At 48.7% G+C, this 16,744-nt stretch overlaps 1 protein-coding gene and 1 long non-coding RNA gene across 2 annotated transcripts in view; one reads left to right on the top strand and one right to left on the bottom strand.

Moving 5' to 3' along the window:
• LOC111528398 overlaps positions 1-16,744 on the bottom strand; it is a 275,213-nt gene that overhangs the window by 73,321 nt on the left and 185,148 nt on the right. The window lies entirely within an intron of this gene.
• Positions 10,674-16,744, top strand: part of RFX4 (regulatory factor X4) — a 179,150-nt gene continuing 173,079 nt past the window's right edge. Inside the window, exon 1 of the mRNA XM_023194451.3 lies at positions 10,674-11,126. Within this exon, the coding sequence (XP_023050219.1) occupies positions 11,084-11,126 (43 nt within the window). The 5' untranslated portion in view covers positions 10,674-11,083. The remainder of the gene's footprint in view (positions 11,127-16,744) is intronic.

A 16,744-nucleotide genomic window follows, 5' to 3' on the forward strand; every position in this document is an offset into this window, starting at 1 on the left:
CTCAAAACAAAACAAAACAAACAAACAAAAAAAAAACAGTTCAGAGACACAGGTCCACTAAAAGGTTTAATTAGAATATTATAGAAGGCTCCCCCTCCCTCACACCTTACAACACCAACAGGGTTCCAGTATAATAATGGGTTACAGATGACATCTTACAGCTGCAAGACTCAGACTGCATCTGAGTAAGAGGAATACTTTAGGGAAGCCTGAAGTCAAGACAGAAGATTAAAAACAAGGACACTGAAGGAGTTTGAAGCCTCTGATACCTGACTACCTCTGACATCAGACTATAGCAAACATTAAAGTCCACCTCCTATTCAAATTTATGTATGTCTTCACACTAATGGCTCAGTTCCTGTTACCTAATGCAACATGTCAAGCTTTCAGCAAAAAAATTATAAGGTGGCTGGGCACGGTGGCTCACGCCTGTAATCCCAGCACTTTGGGAGGCCAAAGTGGGTGGAGTACCTGAGGTCAGGATTTCAAGACCAGTCTGGCTAACATGGCGAAACCCTGTCTCTACTAAAAAAAAAAAAAAAAAAAATACAAAAAATTAGCCAGGCATGGTGGCACATGCCTGTAGTCCCAGCTACTTGGGAGGCTGAGACAGGAGAATCACTTGAATCCAGGAGGTAGAGGTTGCAGTGAACCAAGATCACACCATTACACTCCAGCCTGGGTGACAGAGCAAGACTCCTTCTCAAAAAAAAAAAAAAAGTATATATATATATCAAGAAAAAAGCAGTCTGAAGAGACAAGGCAAGCACTAGAACCAGACTCAGGTACAACACAGATGTTGGAATTGTCAGGGAATTTAAAACAACGATAATTAATATGTTAAGAGCTCTAGTGGAAAAAGTAAGCAACATGCAAAAGCAGATGGACAGTTTAAGCAGAGAGATGGAAGTTCTAAGAAAAGATCTAAAGGAAATACTAGAAATCACAAACACTGTTAACAGAAGTGAAGAATATTTTTTATGGATTCTTTAATAGACTTGACATAGCTGAAGAAAGAAATCAGCATGCCTGAAGATAAGCCAACAGAAACTTCCCAAACAGAAATGCAAAGACAATGGGAAAAAAAAAAAAAAAAAAAAAAAAAAAAAGAAAATTCAAGAACTGTGGGACAGTTTTCAAAATATGTAACGTACATATAATTAGTATATCAGGAGGAGAAGAAAAAAACAGAGCAAAATAAATATTTGAAGTAATAATGATCAAGAACTTTCTAAAATTAATGACAGACACCAAATCACAGATCTAGGAAGCTCAGATAACACCAAGCAGAATAAATACAAAAACAAAAATAAAAAACACTCCACTTAGGCATATCACATTTAAAATGCAAAAAACAAAACAAAACAAAAAACAAAGACAAAGAGAAAATTGAAAAAAAAAAAAAAAACAAGGAAAGAGAACACCTCACCTATAAAGGACCAAAAATAAGAATTACAATGAACTTATCAGAAACCATGCAAATAAGAGAATGGAGTGATATATTTAGTGTTATGAGGAAAAAAACACCAACCAAAAATTCCATATCCAGCAAAATTATTCTTCAAAAGTAAAGGAGAAATATAGACATTCTTTAACAAAAACAATAAATGTTACAAGAAGTTCTTCAAAGAGAGAGAAAGTGATATCAGAAACTCAGATCTAGCCAGGCACTGTGGCTTACAGCCATAATCTCAGCTACGTGGGAGGCTGAGACCAGGAGTGCAAGGCTGCAGTGAGCCGTGATTGTGCCACTGTACTCTGACCTGGGTGACAAAGTGAGACCCCATATCTAATATTAAAAAAACAAAAACAAACAAACAAAAAAAGCCTGGCCAACATGGTGAAACCCCGTCTCTATCATAAAACACAAAAACTAGCCAGGCATGATGGTACATGCCTGTAATCCCAGCTACTTGGAAGGTTGAAGCCGAGAATTGCTTGAACCCAGGAGGTGGAGGTTGCAATGAGCCAAGATCACACCACTGCACTCCAGCCTGGGTGACAGAGCAAGACCCTGTCTCAAAAAAACAAAAACAAAAGAAAACAAAAGCAAAAATTCAGATCTATGTAAAGAAAATAAGAGCATTGGAGAAAGTATAAATAAAGGTAAAATAAATTCTTTCATTTCTCTTGATCTAAAAGGTTACTGCAGTTTAAGGAAATAATATTAACAATATAATGGGTGCTTATAGCATATAGATAAGTAAATAAATGACAACAATGTCACAAGGGACAGGAGAGAAGAATTGGGAATGTTCTGCTATAAAGTGCCTGTGCTACAGGTTAGTAACGCTATTTGAGCGTGAACTTACATTAGTTAGAAAGGTATGTTGAAAACTCTAGAGGAATCAATAACATTTTTTAAAAAGCCAACTACAACGCACTGAGAGAGAAGATAAAATGCACAATTAAAACCAAACAAGGTAGTAAAAGAAGTCTCTGACAATGGATAGAAAACAGTTACAAACATAGTTGACACTCCCAGAAATATATTAATCATTGCTTTAAATATGAATATCTAAATATGCCAATTAAAAGATTATCAAAGTAGATTTTTAAAAACTAGATTCAATGTATGTTGTCTACAGAAACACATTTTTAATATAAAGACTGATAGATTATAAGTAATGGGGATAGAGAGAGACATCCTGGTCAACACAGTGAAAATATCTGCGTGCGCCTTTAATCCCAGCTACATGGGAGGCTGAGGCAGGAGAATTGCTTTAACTCAGGAGGTGGAGGTTTCAGTGAGCCGAGATCGCACGACGGCACTCCAGCCTGGGCAACAGAGCAAGATTCCGTCAAAAGAAAAGAAAGCTGGAATAACTCTACTAATTTCAGACAAAACAGACTTCAGAACGAGAGAAATTATCAGGAACAAAGAAGGGCACTAAATAATAATGAAAGGATCAGTTTTCCAAGAAGGTATAACAATTGAATAAAGCTGATAGTTTATCCAGATTTTTTCCCCAAGGGATTTTGAAACAATTATTTGACTGTATAGCTTGTGCAAAATACACTCTAATGACAAAGAGCACTGTAATAAAATGATCTTAAACTGTTTTCCATAATCATATTGTTAGTAATAATACAGTGTTGTAATTTTGAAACAATTATACACCCACACAACTATAAAGAATACTGTCTTATCGGGACTCATAGCCAAGTGTAAGAGACAGACATTAAAGTTAATAATCATGGCAACATGATAAATAATATAATAGAGATATGAACAAGATTCGAGGATAATAGCCAGGAGGAAATACTGAACTTTTTGTGATAAGGCCAGGCAGAGCTTCCCGGAAGAAGTAACAATTGCACTATATATGCATTTCTAGTACAAAGTGAGAACGGCAATCTAAGCCAAGATAATTTACGAAGACAAAGTCATGACTTGGTTGGAAAGCTACAAAAATGCTTTGACAGGAATGGGGAACACTGTATGCCAAGAAAAGAAGGCTAGAAATATGGAGAAGTGAGCCACGAAAGTAGGCAAAAGGGCCTTGTGTGCCAATGTAAAGAGCTTAGACTTGAACCTGTAAATGATGATAGACCGTGGACAATTAATATCAGGTAAGGGACATAATCAGATTTGCCTTAGAGAAAGATGACTGAACAGTGGTATAGAGGCTGGAGGGTATTTTAAAAGAGAGGGAGACTAGAGGCACAGAGTCCACCATTTTAAAAACTTACCAAATGCTCTAAATATCATTTCCCACTGAAAGGAACCAGGACTCCTTGGAGAAATAGCTGATTCCACGTCTAAGGAAAAAAAAAAAAAAAATGTAAAAGATGAACCTGGATCATCTTGCCATGCCACAGAGCAAGGAAGCCATCAAAAGCCACAAGAGTCATGTCAAAAGGCTTGGGGACCAATTGAAAGATAGGATAATTTTAGTGTAAAAAGAATAATGTAATGAATTGAAGCATCTCAAATTTGTTAAATTCTTTAAGATCATATACTACTACAACAAAATATCCAATAAGGGCCACCTTTGGAAGAATTTAGGAAACAAAATTATTATTGTAAAAACTGGTAAGGAAAGGGGGAAAGTCAAATATTTATCCTGCCTGTGTTATACGAACTCTGTCTCAAGGCAACAAAATACTGGATGGAAATAATTTTATAGAGAATTCCAGCTATACATGCAGAAGGGATTTTATAGAGAATTCCAGCTATACATGCAGAAGAGATGATAAAATCAAATATTACCAATTTGCAGACCCTAAGAAAAAATAATGGATCTAAGTAATGGTCATCAATGGCTGTTAAAACCACTAGGTGAACAACTGATGAGGAACTTTATAAAAATGGATCAGGTTGGTAACACCTGAACCCACTGATCTTCTTAACACAGACATTATATGAATCCCAATGTTAGGTAACAGAAAGTACACACCACCACCCGTGTGCTACTCTTGCCAAAACCTTGAATCTGAACCTGATCAAGTCTCTAGACCCAATTACCAATTTACAGACACTACAGGGGGCAGAGGAGCATGTAAAACAACCCAGCAGTGATGCAATTAGCAGATTGCAGAATGTTGGGCACGCAATAGGACAAATGACCTGATTTTGTCACTAAATAGAAGGAATAAAATAAGTACAGGAAACCTCCATATTTAAAGAGACCTAAGAGATATAGCAAACAAATGCATTGCATGGATTTGGTTGGGATCTTAATTCAAACAAACCAACTTAAATTATCAGATAGGCAAATTTTGACAATAAATAGTTGATGGTTATGGAATTATTATTGATGTTTTAGGAGTGATAATGTTTGTGGCTTTTTAAAAAATCCTTGTATTTTATAGATACATGCTGGGAGTGTTTATAGATGAAGTATATGATGTCTGGATTTGTGTTGAAATAAACCTGTTAGAGGTAAAGGGCTGGGGAGGGTAATAGGGTAGATTTACTGATGAATCGACATTGATCCTATGTTGATAATAATTGCCTTATGGTTACTTTCTTATGGGGGTTCTCTGCATTACTCTTATTTTATATTTATTTGAATTGTTTTATAATAAAACTTTCTTGAAGTACATATTGCTGGGCCCACTGCAGACCTTCTTAATCAGAATCTCAGGGGACAAGACTCACTAGTGTGTTTCGATATAAAGCCCTCTAGCTGATTCTGCAACACACTAAATTTAAGAAACAGTGTTCTATGGATAGCAATCCCCTCCCATTTATATCTCCAGTTCTAACCTTTCCACTAAACCCTAAACTTATATATCAAAATGCCAATTTGACATCTGCAGTGGATGCCCAAGAGGCATCTCAAACCATACATGGCTGAGAAGAGGTATTGGTTTTGCCCCAAACCTGTTTGACCCCAGACTTCTCCATCTTAGTAAATAGGACCACAATTTACCCCATTGTTAGAGTTAAAAACACAAGAGTTTCTGCATTCTTCTCTTATTCTCATTCCCTACCTCCATCCATCAGCAAGCCTTGTTTTACTTCCAACGTATACCCCGAACCTGTCCATTTCTCCTATCTCCATACCTACCATCTTTTAAGAAGTCACCATACAATTTGCCTGGACCCAGCCCCAACCCTAACCCCTACTCCTATCCCTACTCTTACCCTAACCCTGTTACTGCTGCAACAAGGCTGCATCACAAACCACCCAAGGACACAGTGGTTTACAATAACAAGCATATATCACAGGTCTGCTGGTTGGCTAGGCAGTCCTGTTTCAGGCTACAATCATAGTGCATTGTGGAAATAAAGGTTCATGTAGGTTGGGCAACCTGGAGGCCTGACTTCTGGTGGCTCTGGGGATGAGCTCAGAGCTGAAGCACATGCTATAGTCCCAAGGGTTTCTTCCAGAAAGGCTGGCTTAAGCTGAAATGGATGCTGAGAGTAGCCAGCTAGGGTTCTTCCATAGACTTACTCTTTAAGGCGATTCACAGTGGTGAAGCCATCACCAGGGAGATGTTCCTCACTAGCACCTCTATAGCTCCCCTTATGTCTGCAGATTGCCTAGGTTCAAATCTTGACCCTGTTGTTACTTGTGTGACCTTCAGTAAGTTACCTAACCTCTTTGTGCCTCATGGAAGTGGGTATAATAAAAATACCTATCTCACGGGATTTTTGTGACAATTAAGCCTTAGAACTGTGCCTGGTTCTTAGTAAATGCTTAATAAGCATTAGCTATTATTAGTAATGGTCTTACCATCTTAAAGGAAAAGACATTAATATATCAAAACCATACTTATAGACCTATCTTCCCCCTTTAAGATCGTAAGACTATTACCAACAACTTTCAGTGGCTTATAACAACAAACATTTATTTCATGCTCGCAGTTCTGTGGGTCCCTGGGAAAAAGAGGAGCTCTTCAAACCGCGGCAGGTTCTGGTTGGCTCCATGTGTCTCTCATTCTGGGACCAGTGACTACTTGGAGTTTGCTCAAGGCAAGTCAGGAATCCAAGAGTACTAGCCAAACCACCCCCAGGACATGTAAGGCCTCTGGTTTGATTTAACATATGTTGTCTGCTCACATTCTGTTGGCGAAAGCAAGCCAGTAGCCAAACCCCAAATCAGTGGGAAGGGAAGCCAGAGCAGGGCAGAAAGGGAAGAAAGAATTATGAATAAGTAATACCATCTACCACATCAGACGAGTAAATAATTACAATGAAGTGAGTGCTGGGTTTGGAAAGTACAGGGATTTTGAGATTACAGCAGTGGAGGCAGAGCACACCCCATCATCTAAAAGGGATCCACCCTGCGCCTTCCTCTTTCATGCTGCTCATTCATCCATTCCAGGGGATTCAGCAGCTCCCCAGGTCTATGCAAGCAGTGCCGACTCCACACCTTTGTGGGTCTGCCTGCCTGTCATTGCTTCTGGGCTACTGGGAAGTTTTAAGGGCCCTTCAAATCCTTCTCTCTTGCTGCCAAGTCTTCCCTCCTCATGTCACATCCTGGACATCCCTTATCCCTCCCCATCTCTGGCCACAACTAATCAACATCAAGCGTGGGAATACAGCTCCCTTGGTATCTCCTGAACCCTGCCCCCACTGCTATGTACCTGTGTCAGGTCATCCCAATCCCTCCCTCCCAATGACCACCCCCTCCTGCAACCAACCCTCATCTGGCTGCCACACATTTTGAGATCTCTTCACATTTTGTGATCTCTTCAAAATGTAGATTTAGTCCTATATGCACCAAACTCTTCCAGGATACATTTCTTGGCACGGCCCCAGCTTACCTCCTATCAAGTGGCCTGTTAATCCTCTCTTCTTCTCTTGGGTTCTGTGTGCAGCCAGGCTAGGCTCCAGTCCCAAACACACTCCTCTTTGCCCGTGCCTCTGTCTGTAACACCTTCAACCCCCTTCTCTGGTTAGTTCAGCTACTGGCTGGGCCACCACTTCCTCCAGGAGGCCTGCCTTGACACCAGCCTCCGAGGATCAGTCACATGGCCCTCTCTTTGCTCTCACAGCACCCACACTTTCCCCATCACCCCCTCCCTGCCCCTGTGCTATGTTCTATTGAGATTTCAAGCCTCTGCAGGATAGGAATTGGATAATTCATTACCATGTCCACAGTGTCTGTCAAGGGCAAGAGAGCCACACTGAACCCCAGTTGTTCTCCTAAAAGTGGAGACAATAATATGTTTTAGTTGTGTTGTGAGGATGAAATGAACTAATGCATGGAAGATGCCTGTCCCCGTGGAAACACATAATGAATATATTAATAGTAAATGGTAGCTGTTACTATTTATGATGTTGACAGCATTAAATCTAAGCAAACATTTTATTGAAGTATGAAATACGTTCCGAAAAATGCGCAAACTCACAAGTGTCACAGTCAGTGAACTGTCACAAATGAACACACCCTTGTGACTAGCCCCTGGATACCATTATTTTTAAGCTCAAATGTCAGCTTCTCAGAGAGGCCCTGCCTGAATTCCTCTCCCACCTCCTAATTCTATGTCGTGTATATTATCTCTTTCCCCTCACTCCCATGTGAACTTCAGAAGAGCAAGACTTTTTTTTTTTGGTCTATTTTGTTCAGTTCTGTATCCCCCGCTTCCTAGAATAGTTCTGGACACATAGTAGATGCACAATAAAAATTTACCAAGGAACGAATGAGCGATTGTTATTTTCATTTCTTTAAGCTCCCAGGCGCTACAGCACGGTCATGGCCAAGCACTCACGTCCTCCCAGGTGAAGCAGCGCTGGGCCTGGACCAGCCGCACCTGGCCCGGCTCTGAGCTGAGCTGTGCTGGGCTGGGTCCTGGCTTCCTGCCGCCCACTGCTCCGGGTTCTTCCGCCTCACTCCTGGCCCGTGAGCCTGGCTCACCTCACCCTACCCACCTTCACTCTGCGTGCAAAAATTAAAATAATAATAATAACGGCAACAATAATAATCTTATCCGCCCTGGAGACCACCAGTGCCCCCGTGGCATCCCTCAAGGACTCTCTCGCGAGGTCCGAAACACTCCTGGCGGTGGCAGCCGCCCACCCTGGGGACGCGCTCCTGGCCGCCAGAAAGCCCCCGGCCAGGCTCCATCTACGCACAGTCAGACCCTCCCGCCGTCTGAAGGAGGCTTTTACTCTTCAGCCTATTCCAGTGGCAGAGAAGCTAAGCCTGCAAGAGGCGAACGCGGACAGTCAGATCTGACTTCCAATTCCGCGGTCATTGCTGCCAGGCATACCACGAGGACGCGCGGTGGCCACCACCATGGCCTTCGGCTGCCAAAGGTTTCCATCATCCTCTTTCCCATCACCAGCATCGCAGCGGGAAAGAATGTGCCTGGCGCCGTTCTGGGCACTGGGCATGAGGTGGTGAACAAAGTCCTCCAGAAATAAACCGGGTAATGAGCCCGGCAGTGGCCGGGGCAGGAAGGGACCTTCGCAGAGAGTGATCAAGCACAGCCCCTCCGAGGAGGCGACGCTCAGCTGAGACCAGGGTGACGCAAAGGTGTCGGCCGGCCGGTTAGGCACCTGTGAGGAAGGAGGAGCCGGCAGAATGCCAAGTAGAGGGAAGAGCAAATGCGTGGCTCCGTGTATAACCACTGCCTCAGTTATCTTCCTCCAAACCTTGAGAGGGGGCAACTTTGCTACATTTCACAGACAAGGAAGCTGAGGCCCAGAGTGTGAAGGAATTTACAGAGCTGGGATTCGAACCCCGCGCTACCGTCAGTCCATCCTGGGCTCTGTCCAGCCGGTACCGCGCGCCGTCCCCTTCTTCGCGCACCGTGACCTTAACTCGGCTGGTGCTGGCCCCTCGGGCCCCCCAGCCCCCGTACATTGTCTCACTCAGCTCTGATTGTGGGGAGGGGGACGGACCGGGGGGCGGGGGACGTCTTTCCGAAGGATGGCTGGAAGCAGGGCGCAGCCAGGGACCAGGGGTTAGAGACCCCCACCCCCCGCACGACGTTAGGGACTCGGCGCTTCCCCGCCCCCGCCGCGGCCGGCGCTGCCTCTGTCCATGGTCAAAGCACCCGGGGTAATCCGCCTTTCTCTTCCGCCCGCCGGGCCCCATTCATATTCTAATCACAGCGCGGCCGGCCCGCGAACGGCCACTTTATCGGGGCCCGCAGGAGACGCAGCTTGCTCCCCCTGACTTCCACTTCCAGCACCACCCCCGGGCCTCGCCCCCCTCTTTCTGCACTTTCAACTCCGCCGAGGAGGGGGTCCCTGGGAAAACCGCGTCCCCACTTGGACGCCGGGGCCTCTCACAAACTTCGAGGCCGAATGGGGGACGGCAGTGGGGTAGGGAGGGCAGGGGGAGGGCGGAGGAACGGAGACAGACAGACTGACAGAGTTACGGGAAGAGGCGCGGGGGAGGGGGAGGACGGTACAGAGAGACCGAGGGGGATAGAGACAGAGAGGGGCAGAGTCCTAGGGGGAGACAAAGAGAAGTGGAGGCAGGGTCTGGACAGAGACACTTGCAGCCAAGGAAGGAGAAATAGAGGGACAGAGACAGAGACACAGAGGACGAGAGGGACAGAGAGCTAGAGACAGACAATGGGAGACAGGCGGAGAGAGCGAGATGGAAGGAGAGAAACAGGATGAAGGACCCAGGCCAAGAGGAAGACAGAACGTTCTGGAGGTGGCGAACCAGCCACTCACCTCCTCCCCGCCTAGCGGCCTTCTCACGCTCAGATTGGGGGATGGGATCTTAGGGTTTCGGTTCCCCTTCCCCGCCTTTCCCCCTCAAGCTCGCTTCACTCCCCCACGCGTGTCTGTGGATCCGCGTGTAAGGGGTCAAGACATACCCCCTCCCGCATTCCCAGGGCCACCACCAGAAATCTAACCCAGGACCAAAATGGGGGGTGGGGGCGCAAGAGAAGGAAGGGAGTGGGGCCCCACTCGTGGTAGCGCAGGCGACTCCCCAGGCTCCAGGAGTTCCCCGCGGCTCCCCCGCTCGCCCCCTTCCCCGCCTGCCTGCGCAACGCGGGGCCCGATGGCGGGGAAGGGCCGGGAGGGGGAGGGGGCCACATCTAAGCCAATTTTGATTTCGCCTATAATGAGTGCCGGGCGAAGGCTGGAGAAGGCCTCTGGAACTTTAAATAAGAAAAACGTTGCTAATGCTATAATAGAAGGGGGAAGTCGGAGGGCTGGGATTGCGTCGCTCTGAGCCCCCCTTTTCGGAGGCGGCTTTTCTTATTCAAAACAGGCCCACAATGGGCTTCACAGTGCGCCTCGCCACGGCCCCATCTGACGAGCGGCCATTCATCAGGCCGGCTGGCCTATCAATGACATTGCTCCCATCGGGGCTCCTATAAAATGATGCTTTTTCCCATGAAACATCCGCAAACATTTTGACGGGTTTGGCTTTGCCCGGCTGGATTACTGAGTGTCCCCTCGCTCGCTCGCTTTTTCTCTCTCCCCCTTCACCGAGCTCGCTCCCTTCTCTCCCTCTCTCTCCTCTTTTCTTCTCTTTTCTTTCCTCTTCTTTTTCTTTTCTTTTCCTTCCCTTCTTTATCCTTCTGCCCCCTCACTCTCTGCGTCTCTGTCTCTCTCCTTCTCCCTCCCTCACTCCCTTCCTCCCTGGGCATCTCTAGCACAGGGGATCCCCAAACATCAGGACTTTTGGGGGGCGCCTGTGCTGTCCATGGGAAGAGCATGCATTGTGGGTTACTGGAGGAACCCGACATGGATTCCACAGGTTAGTGCTACTGGTGGGGGGTTGGGGGGATACATTGGGAGGGAAGGAGAAGGGAGAGGGGGAACTTTAGAAAGAAGTTGGGAAAAGTTCAGACGGGTCAACTTGACAGTGGAACCCCAAGGAATAACGGAGAGCTTGCAGAAGTTTTCAACTGGAGGCGATGTGTGTAAGTGGATGCGTGGAAGTATGTGTATAAGCGTGTGATTGTGTACGTGTGTGTGTTCGTGCGCGCGCACGAAGGAGCGCGCTTTCGCTTGCCCTGGACACAAAGTTACGTAAAGATGCTCTGGCTCGCGGCGAGCTCGAGGTGCCACTTGCAGAAACTTTGCCAGCCGACCGCCCCCTCCCGGGCCCGGTCCTCCTTCGGTATGAGGGCCTCGGAATAGCGATGCGCTCGGGTTCTGGCGGCCAGGGCCGGGGAAGCCGAGCGGAACGCTCCGAGGCAGGGGAGGGTAACTGCTTCGCACTGCGCCTGGGAGGTGGGGACCGAGGCTCCGGCTGGTAGAGACGCGCTGCTGGAGGGAGTGGCGGCGGCGAGCCCGGTGGTCCTGGGGAATCCACAGAAACGGGAGGTGGGAGTCCTGGGCTGTGGGGGCGGGCTTTTAGCCTTTCTGCCAGGAAGGGGCACCCAACGCCGGGCTCCACTCGGGGGCTGTGACCTTGCTGGAGGGAGAGCAGGATGCAGAATAGCTCGCTAAACTCGGCGTTGGGGTCTGCAAACTGCTCTGCAGTTCAAGAGTTGCTGGGCGTCGGGTTTTGGGGGCGCAGCGGTCCTTAACAACGAAAAAGGGATGCCAAGGAATCTTTCACAACGAAAATGCCCGGTATCTCGGTTCTTCCTCCAGTAGTTTTCGCCACCTCCCACTCCTAGCACCTTTGAAGAGCCGTCACACTTCTAGATCTCTTACGCTCCCTAAGTCCCATGCAGGTGGAAGTTCTCTTACAGTTGACCCCCTCCCCCAGGCTCATTCTTGCAACCAGGCTATTCTCATTTTGGCCCCGCTGCAGCCTCAGGGTTTCTTGGGGTGATGAGGTCAGGGAGAAGCAGAAATAGGGCAGTGGACGCAGCCTGGGCCGTGGCGAGGTTTGAGAGAATGCCTGCACGCATACCCTGCTGGGCATTGCAGCGCGGAGCAACAAGTGCCTTCCAGCCCTGGCCGTCCCCTAAGCATGCACGTCCCTTCCTTGAGCAAATAAACAAATGCCCCACGAATGTCTCCCCAACTCCACCCCTAGGCAGGCTGGATATGGAAGTGGGGTGGGGGCTGGGGTCATGGGGCATTGCCCCAGAAGGTCTTTCCTCAGTCCCTGCAGAAATATTTAAGGTCTGTCCAGGTTTCCGCTGCAGCCCTGGTGGCCTGGACACCGGGCTGCTCTTGCCAGGGGTGATATTCGGTGTTTTAGGGTAGTTGTCGATCTCTGATTCCTAGAGTCAAGGCCCTCCCTAATTGCCCTCCTCTGGGTGGGTGTGAGCCCCCAGGCAGTGGGGAAAGGCTAAGCCCCGAAGTTCTCCTTCCTATACCGGATGACAAACGAAGGCAAAGAGAAGCGTCGCCTGCCCGCGTGCGCCTCCGGACACGGCGGGCCCCGCTGGGGTCTCTGCTGGCGGTAAAGCGGGAGCCCAGAGAAGGAAAAGCGCCTTTTCCACCATTTTTTCATCTCAAGCGCTGCGCCTTCACCACCTCCTGAGAACCCTAACATTAAAAATGCATATCCTTAACAAAATTAAACTCATGTCTGCAGAGTTTGTGGCCAAGTATTTGCGAGCGCCCCACGCAGGGACATACGGTCTGCCTACATCGCAAACCTGCAGAGTGGCCCAGCTGGGGTTTTTAGCTGCCTCCTCCACCTGACCAGGGCCCCTCGGTACTTCTGGGGAGGACTGTGGGGCTGTGGATACGTAGTGTTTTCTGTTCTGGATGCAACTGGTGGTCGTGGGAGCACCGGGTCCTCTTCACCTCGACTGCAAACCCTCCAAAGAGGTTCTGAAACAGAAATCCTTTCCCCATCCACATCTCCCCCTTTTGTATATCCGAGACATCCCTAGGTCACCACCCTGAACGCAAAATCAAAAGTTTTGGTACACGACAGTGTGAAGAAATGACAAGAGGCGCACCAGGTGACATTTCACTCGGACTTGCAAAACCGACGACCACAAGGGAAGTGCGGCTCGGCGCGGTCCAGTCCGGAAGCCTTCCCTCACCTCCCTTCCAGAGAATTTAATCCAATTAGCTTTTCTTCTGAGTTTCCCTTGTTATGTAAAGGTCCTTTCTCCTTGGCTTGCAGAGACGGGCGCTCCACGGAGCAGTTCGATTCTGCTCCTTTTGTATAAGATCGCGCGATCAGAACCAGGATATTGCTGTTATTATTTCATTCCGAAAGGACTGGAACAACCGACTCACAGCAAGTGCTGGGGCGAAGTAGGAAACGTCCAGGATAAGAAAGGCCGGCGAGCCGGGCCACTGTCCCTTGCTCTTAAAAGGAAAATCCCCGCGAAGTGCCTCGGGCCCGGGAGAACAGTTTTGCAGGGGCCAGAGCTCTAGTGGCCTGCTTTGGGGCCACTTCAGCATGACCTGCGGAAACGCGCGCCTTTGTTCCGCACACCGAGCCAGTAATATATTCCTCGGGTTTCCCCAAAATACTCGACAAGTGTGGAGCTAAGACAATGGCCCCGTCGGGGGAAGCTGGGCAGCCGGCGCGCGCCTCCTGGGCCCTAGGCTCTCTCCAGGCCGAGCCCGACGAGGCAAAGCCGCAGCCTGCCGCGCGTTGCGGTACTCCAGCAGGAGGCAAAGGCGACAGGCGCGCGCAGGGGCAGTCGAAGCACCTTCTGGCCGGTGCGCGGTTTGCAGTAAGCGCAGACGCGCGTTCGGCTTGGCCCACGCTACAGCCCCATGCCGCGCAAAAGTGGGTGCTGAGCCCCTCGTGGCCTGCCCTCCCCACGCGGGCCACCGGCAGCTGTGTGTTTGTGGCCGCCGGGTCCCATCTGGGCTTCTCTGCCCGGGAGATCGTTGCCCAGTTACTCAAGTTATCCGGAAATTCCAGAACGATGGGGGAAAGTGGGTAGAATTTTAGGCCACCGAGAACTTGTGCAAAGTGGGCTGGGCGGGCTCGGTCGCCTACGCAACAGAAGGATCATTTCTTTTAAAACGGGATGGCGCGTTAGAGAGGGCCGTTGCCAAGCTGGAGCTGGAAACTTCTGCCTCCATCCACTTTCCGCTCCCATCTCCAGAACCCAGAGCTGAGGCGGCCAAAGTACTCCTGGAGCCGGATTTGAGTTCCCCGGGTCGCATCGGTAGGAGCGCACGCTAGTCTACAGGCCCCCAGCTCAGCACAAATTCTGTCTAAAATTCTACCATCAAATTAATTATTTGCCTTTATGGGCCCGGTGTAGGGACATCCAGTAGCCCTGGCGCCGTGCCCACGAGGCAAAGTGAGTCCTGGAGAGAATAGAGCCCGAGTCTCCTCCATTCTTGCCCAGGCACAGCCCTGGGGAAGGAGCCACTGTCTGCGGGCTTGGGAGAGCAAGGAGCCGGAGGTCCGAGTCTTGCTCCCACGCCCAAACCAGACAGTCTCGCCCTCCCCGGGCGTGTGTGTGTGTGCCTGTATGTGTGCGCGCGCGCGGACGAACGGGCCATGTGCGCCCCCAATTCTGCCACCTGCTAAGCGCCGGCGTCTGGATTTGGCAGCGGGGTCAAGTGAGAGCCGCACGGTACCAGGGTTCCGGGTCCCCGAGGCTGCAACCCTTGATGGCGCAGACGCTGCACGCAGGCTGGGTCTTTGGAGTCCCAGATTCAGCACTCGACTCCGTGCGGCAGCCTGGTGCGGCAGCCTGGGACAGCGCGCTTTCCTACCCGGCCTGCGGGTCCCAGAGATTCGGAAAAGTTTGCAGGGGCCGCCCAGCGCCTCGGGCCTGGGATTTCCAAAGCCGCGCCTGCCCTCCTCCCCAGCGCGTCACCATGGAGACTGCTGGAAGTTGGTGGTAGAAAACAGACCTGGCGCAAAGCAAAATATTATGAGTGCAGTTGGGGTGACTTCAGGGGGGCCTGGGGACCGGAGGGCAGGAGCGGGAGCCAGAGGCAGAGGCTGACAACAAAGGGCCCAGTGCGAGGAAGAGAGAGGAGTTTGCACGGGCCCTCCCCGCCGCTGTGTGAGTGCTGGACCATCCTGCTTCCCAGAGGCGCCGAGGTCTAATTTCTCTCCAGCAGCTATACCTTTTCTCAGCCCGCCTTGGAGCCCTTGCTCCCTCCCTTCCTCTCCGGATTCTCTTCCAGCCTCCCCCCTCACCCGTCCCGAGGTTAGGCGCCAGCTGGGCAGTGCGCCCGCCTCCCTAAGAGCCACAGGCTCACCAACGTGAAAGGTTCTGGCTTTTCTTCCCCACGACCCGTGGGTCGCCCAGGGTGAGTTTCTCACCCCCTATCTCAAACCCGATCTGAAAGGGTGATGGGTTAGAATAACGCGGGAACAGAACGAGAAGAGAAGGGAGTGTCTGGCCAGAAATCTTGGGAGTGGGAATGGGTAAAGAGGAGATTCTGATTCCCCCCCCCCCCCCCCCTTTTTTACAGTAAGAAAGGCGCTGGGTCGTGATTCCAACTCAGCCACTTGTAATGTGACTTTAGGTTAATCTTCTAGCCTTTCCAAGATTATTTTTAATTGCCTGTAAAATGAAGGGTTAGACAGCTCACAGGCTGGGATTCTCTGACAAGGTAGACATTTCCCTCTATTCCTTTGACTTTACTGTAGAATCCAGGAAGCAATATATGGGCTGGTTACCACTATCTGAACTATGACTCACTGCACAATTAGTTAATTTCTCCTCAAACTAATAATACACTATTTTTTGTAAGTCATTTAGGATTTTAAGAGTCAAGAACCATGAACAACTCTTTTAAAAGGCCCAGATGTCCTTTCTCATTGCCCACCTGCAGTGCATTTCTTAACTGTTTGGCCAACTCCCTCCATCCCCAAAGGATTTACTAAAAGACAGTAGACTTTATGGGGCTGTATCCAATGCCAATTTAGGGAACACTGAAATGCTTCTAGATGATGACGCCAGCATCACAGACCCTCACATATGTTGAACAGGAATGCAGATTGGTCAGTGTGCTAAAATGCAGCCATCAAAGGAAAATCACTCTACCCTCCACTGCTCAAGCTTTTGGGAAGACGTCTTTTCTCACGCCTAGGCACCCCTCCTGATGACAATCTGGGCAAAGGAGCCCTTCTTCTTTCCCTGAGATTCCATTGACTCATTTGCAAAAGAATGGATTGGATGTAAAAATTGATATGGTCTATTGGGTTGGTGCAAAAGTAATTGCGGGTTTTGCCTTTGTGGCACAATGTTGTGCCACAGTGGTAAAACCCGCAATTACTTTTGCATCAACCTAATGAAATTCTACCTCTCAATTATATGCCTGTGTCTGTGTTTGTCTTCTCACATCTATGTGAAATCTTCTGGGTACGTTGTTTATAAAGTAGTTTTACTGACATTGAGCCTCCCAGGCTCTCCATGAGCGTGGCATTACTGTGAAGCATAGGGTTTTTCTTTCATTTCCAACATTTTAAGACTGATTTTTAAGCCAAGTTGGTCTGTTTGCCTCAGCGTCTTTTCCAAAAAGGCT

This window comes from Piliocolobus tephrosceles, chromosome 10 (assembly GCF_002776525.5).
Source record: "Piliocolobus tephrosceles isolate RC106 chromosome 10, ASM277652v3, whole genome shotgun sequence".
Lineage (NCBI taxonomy): Eukaryota > Metazoa > Chordata > Mammalia > Primates > Cercopithecidae > Piliocolobus > Piliocolobus tephrosceles.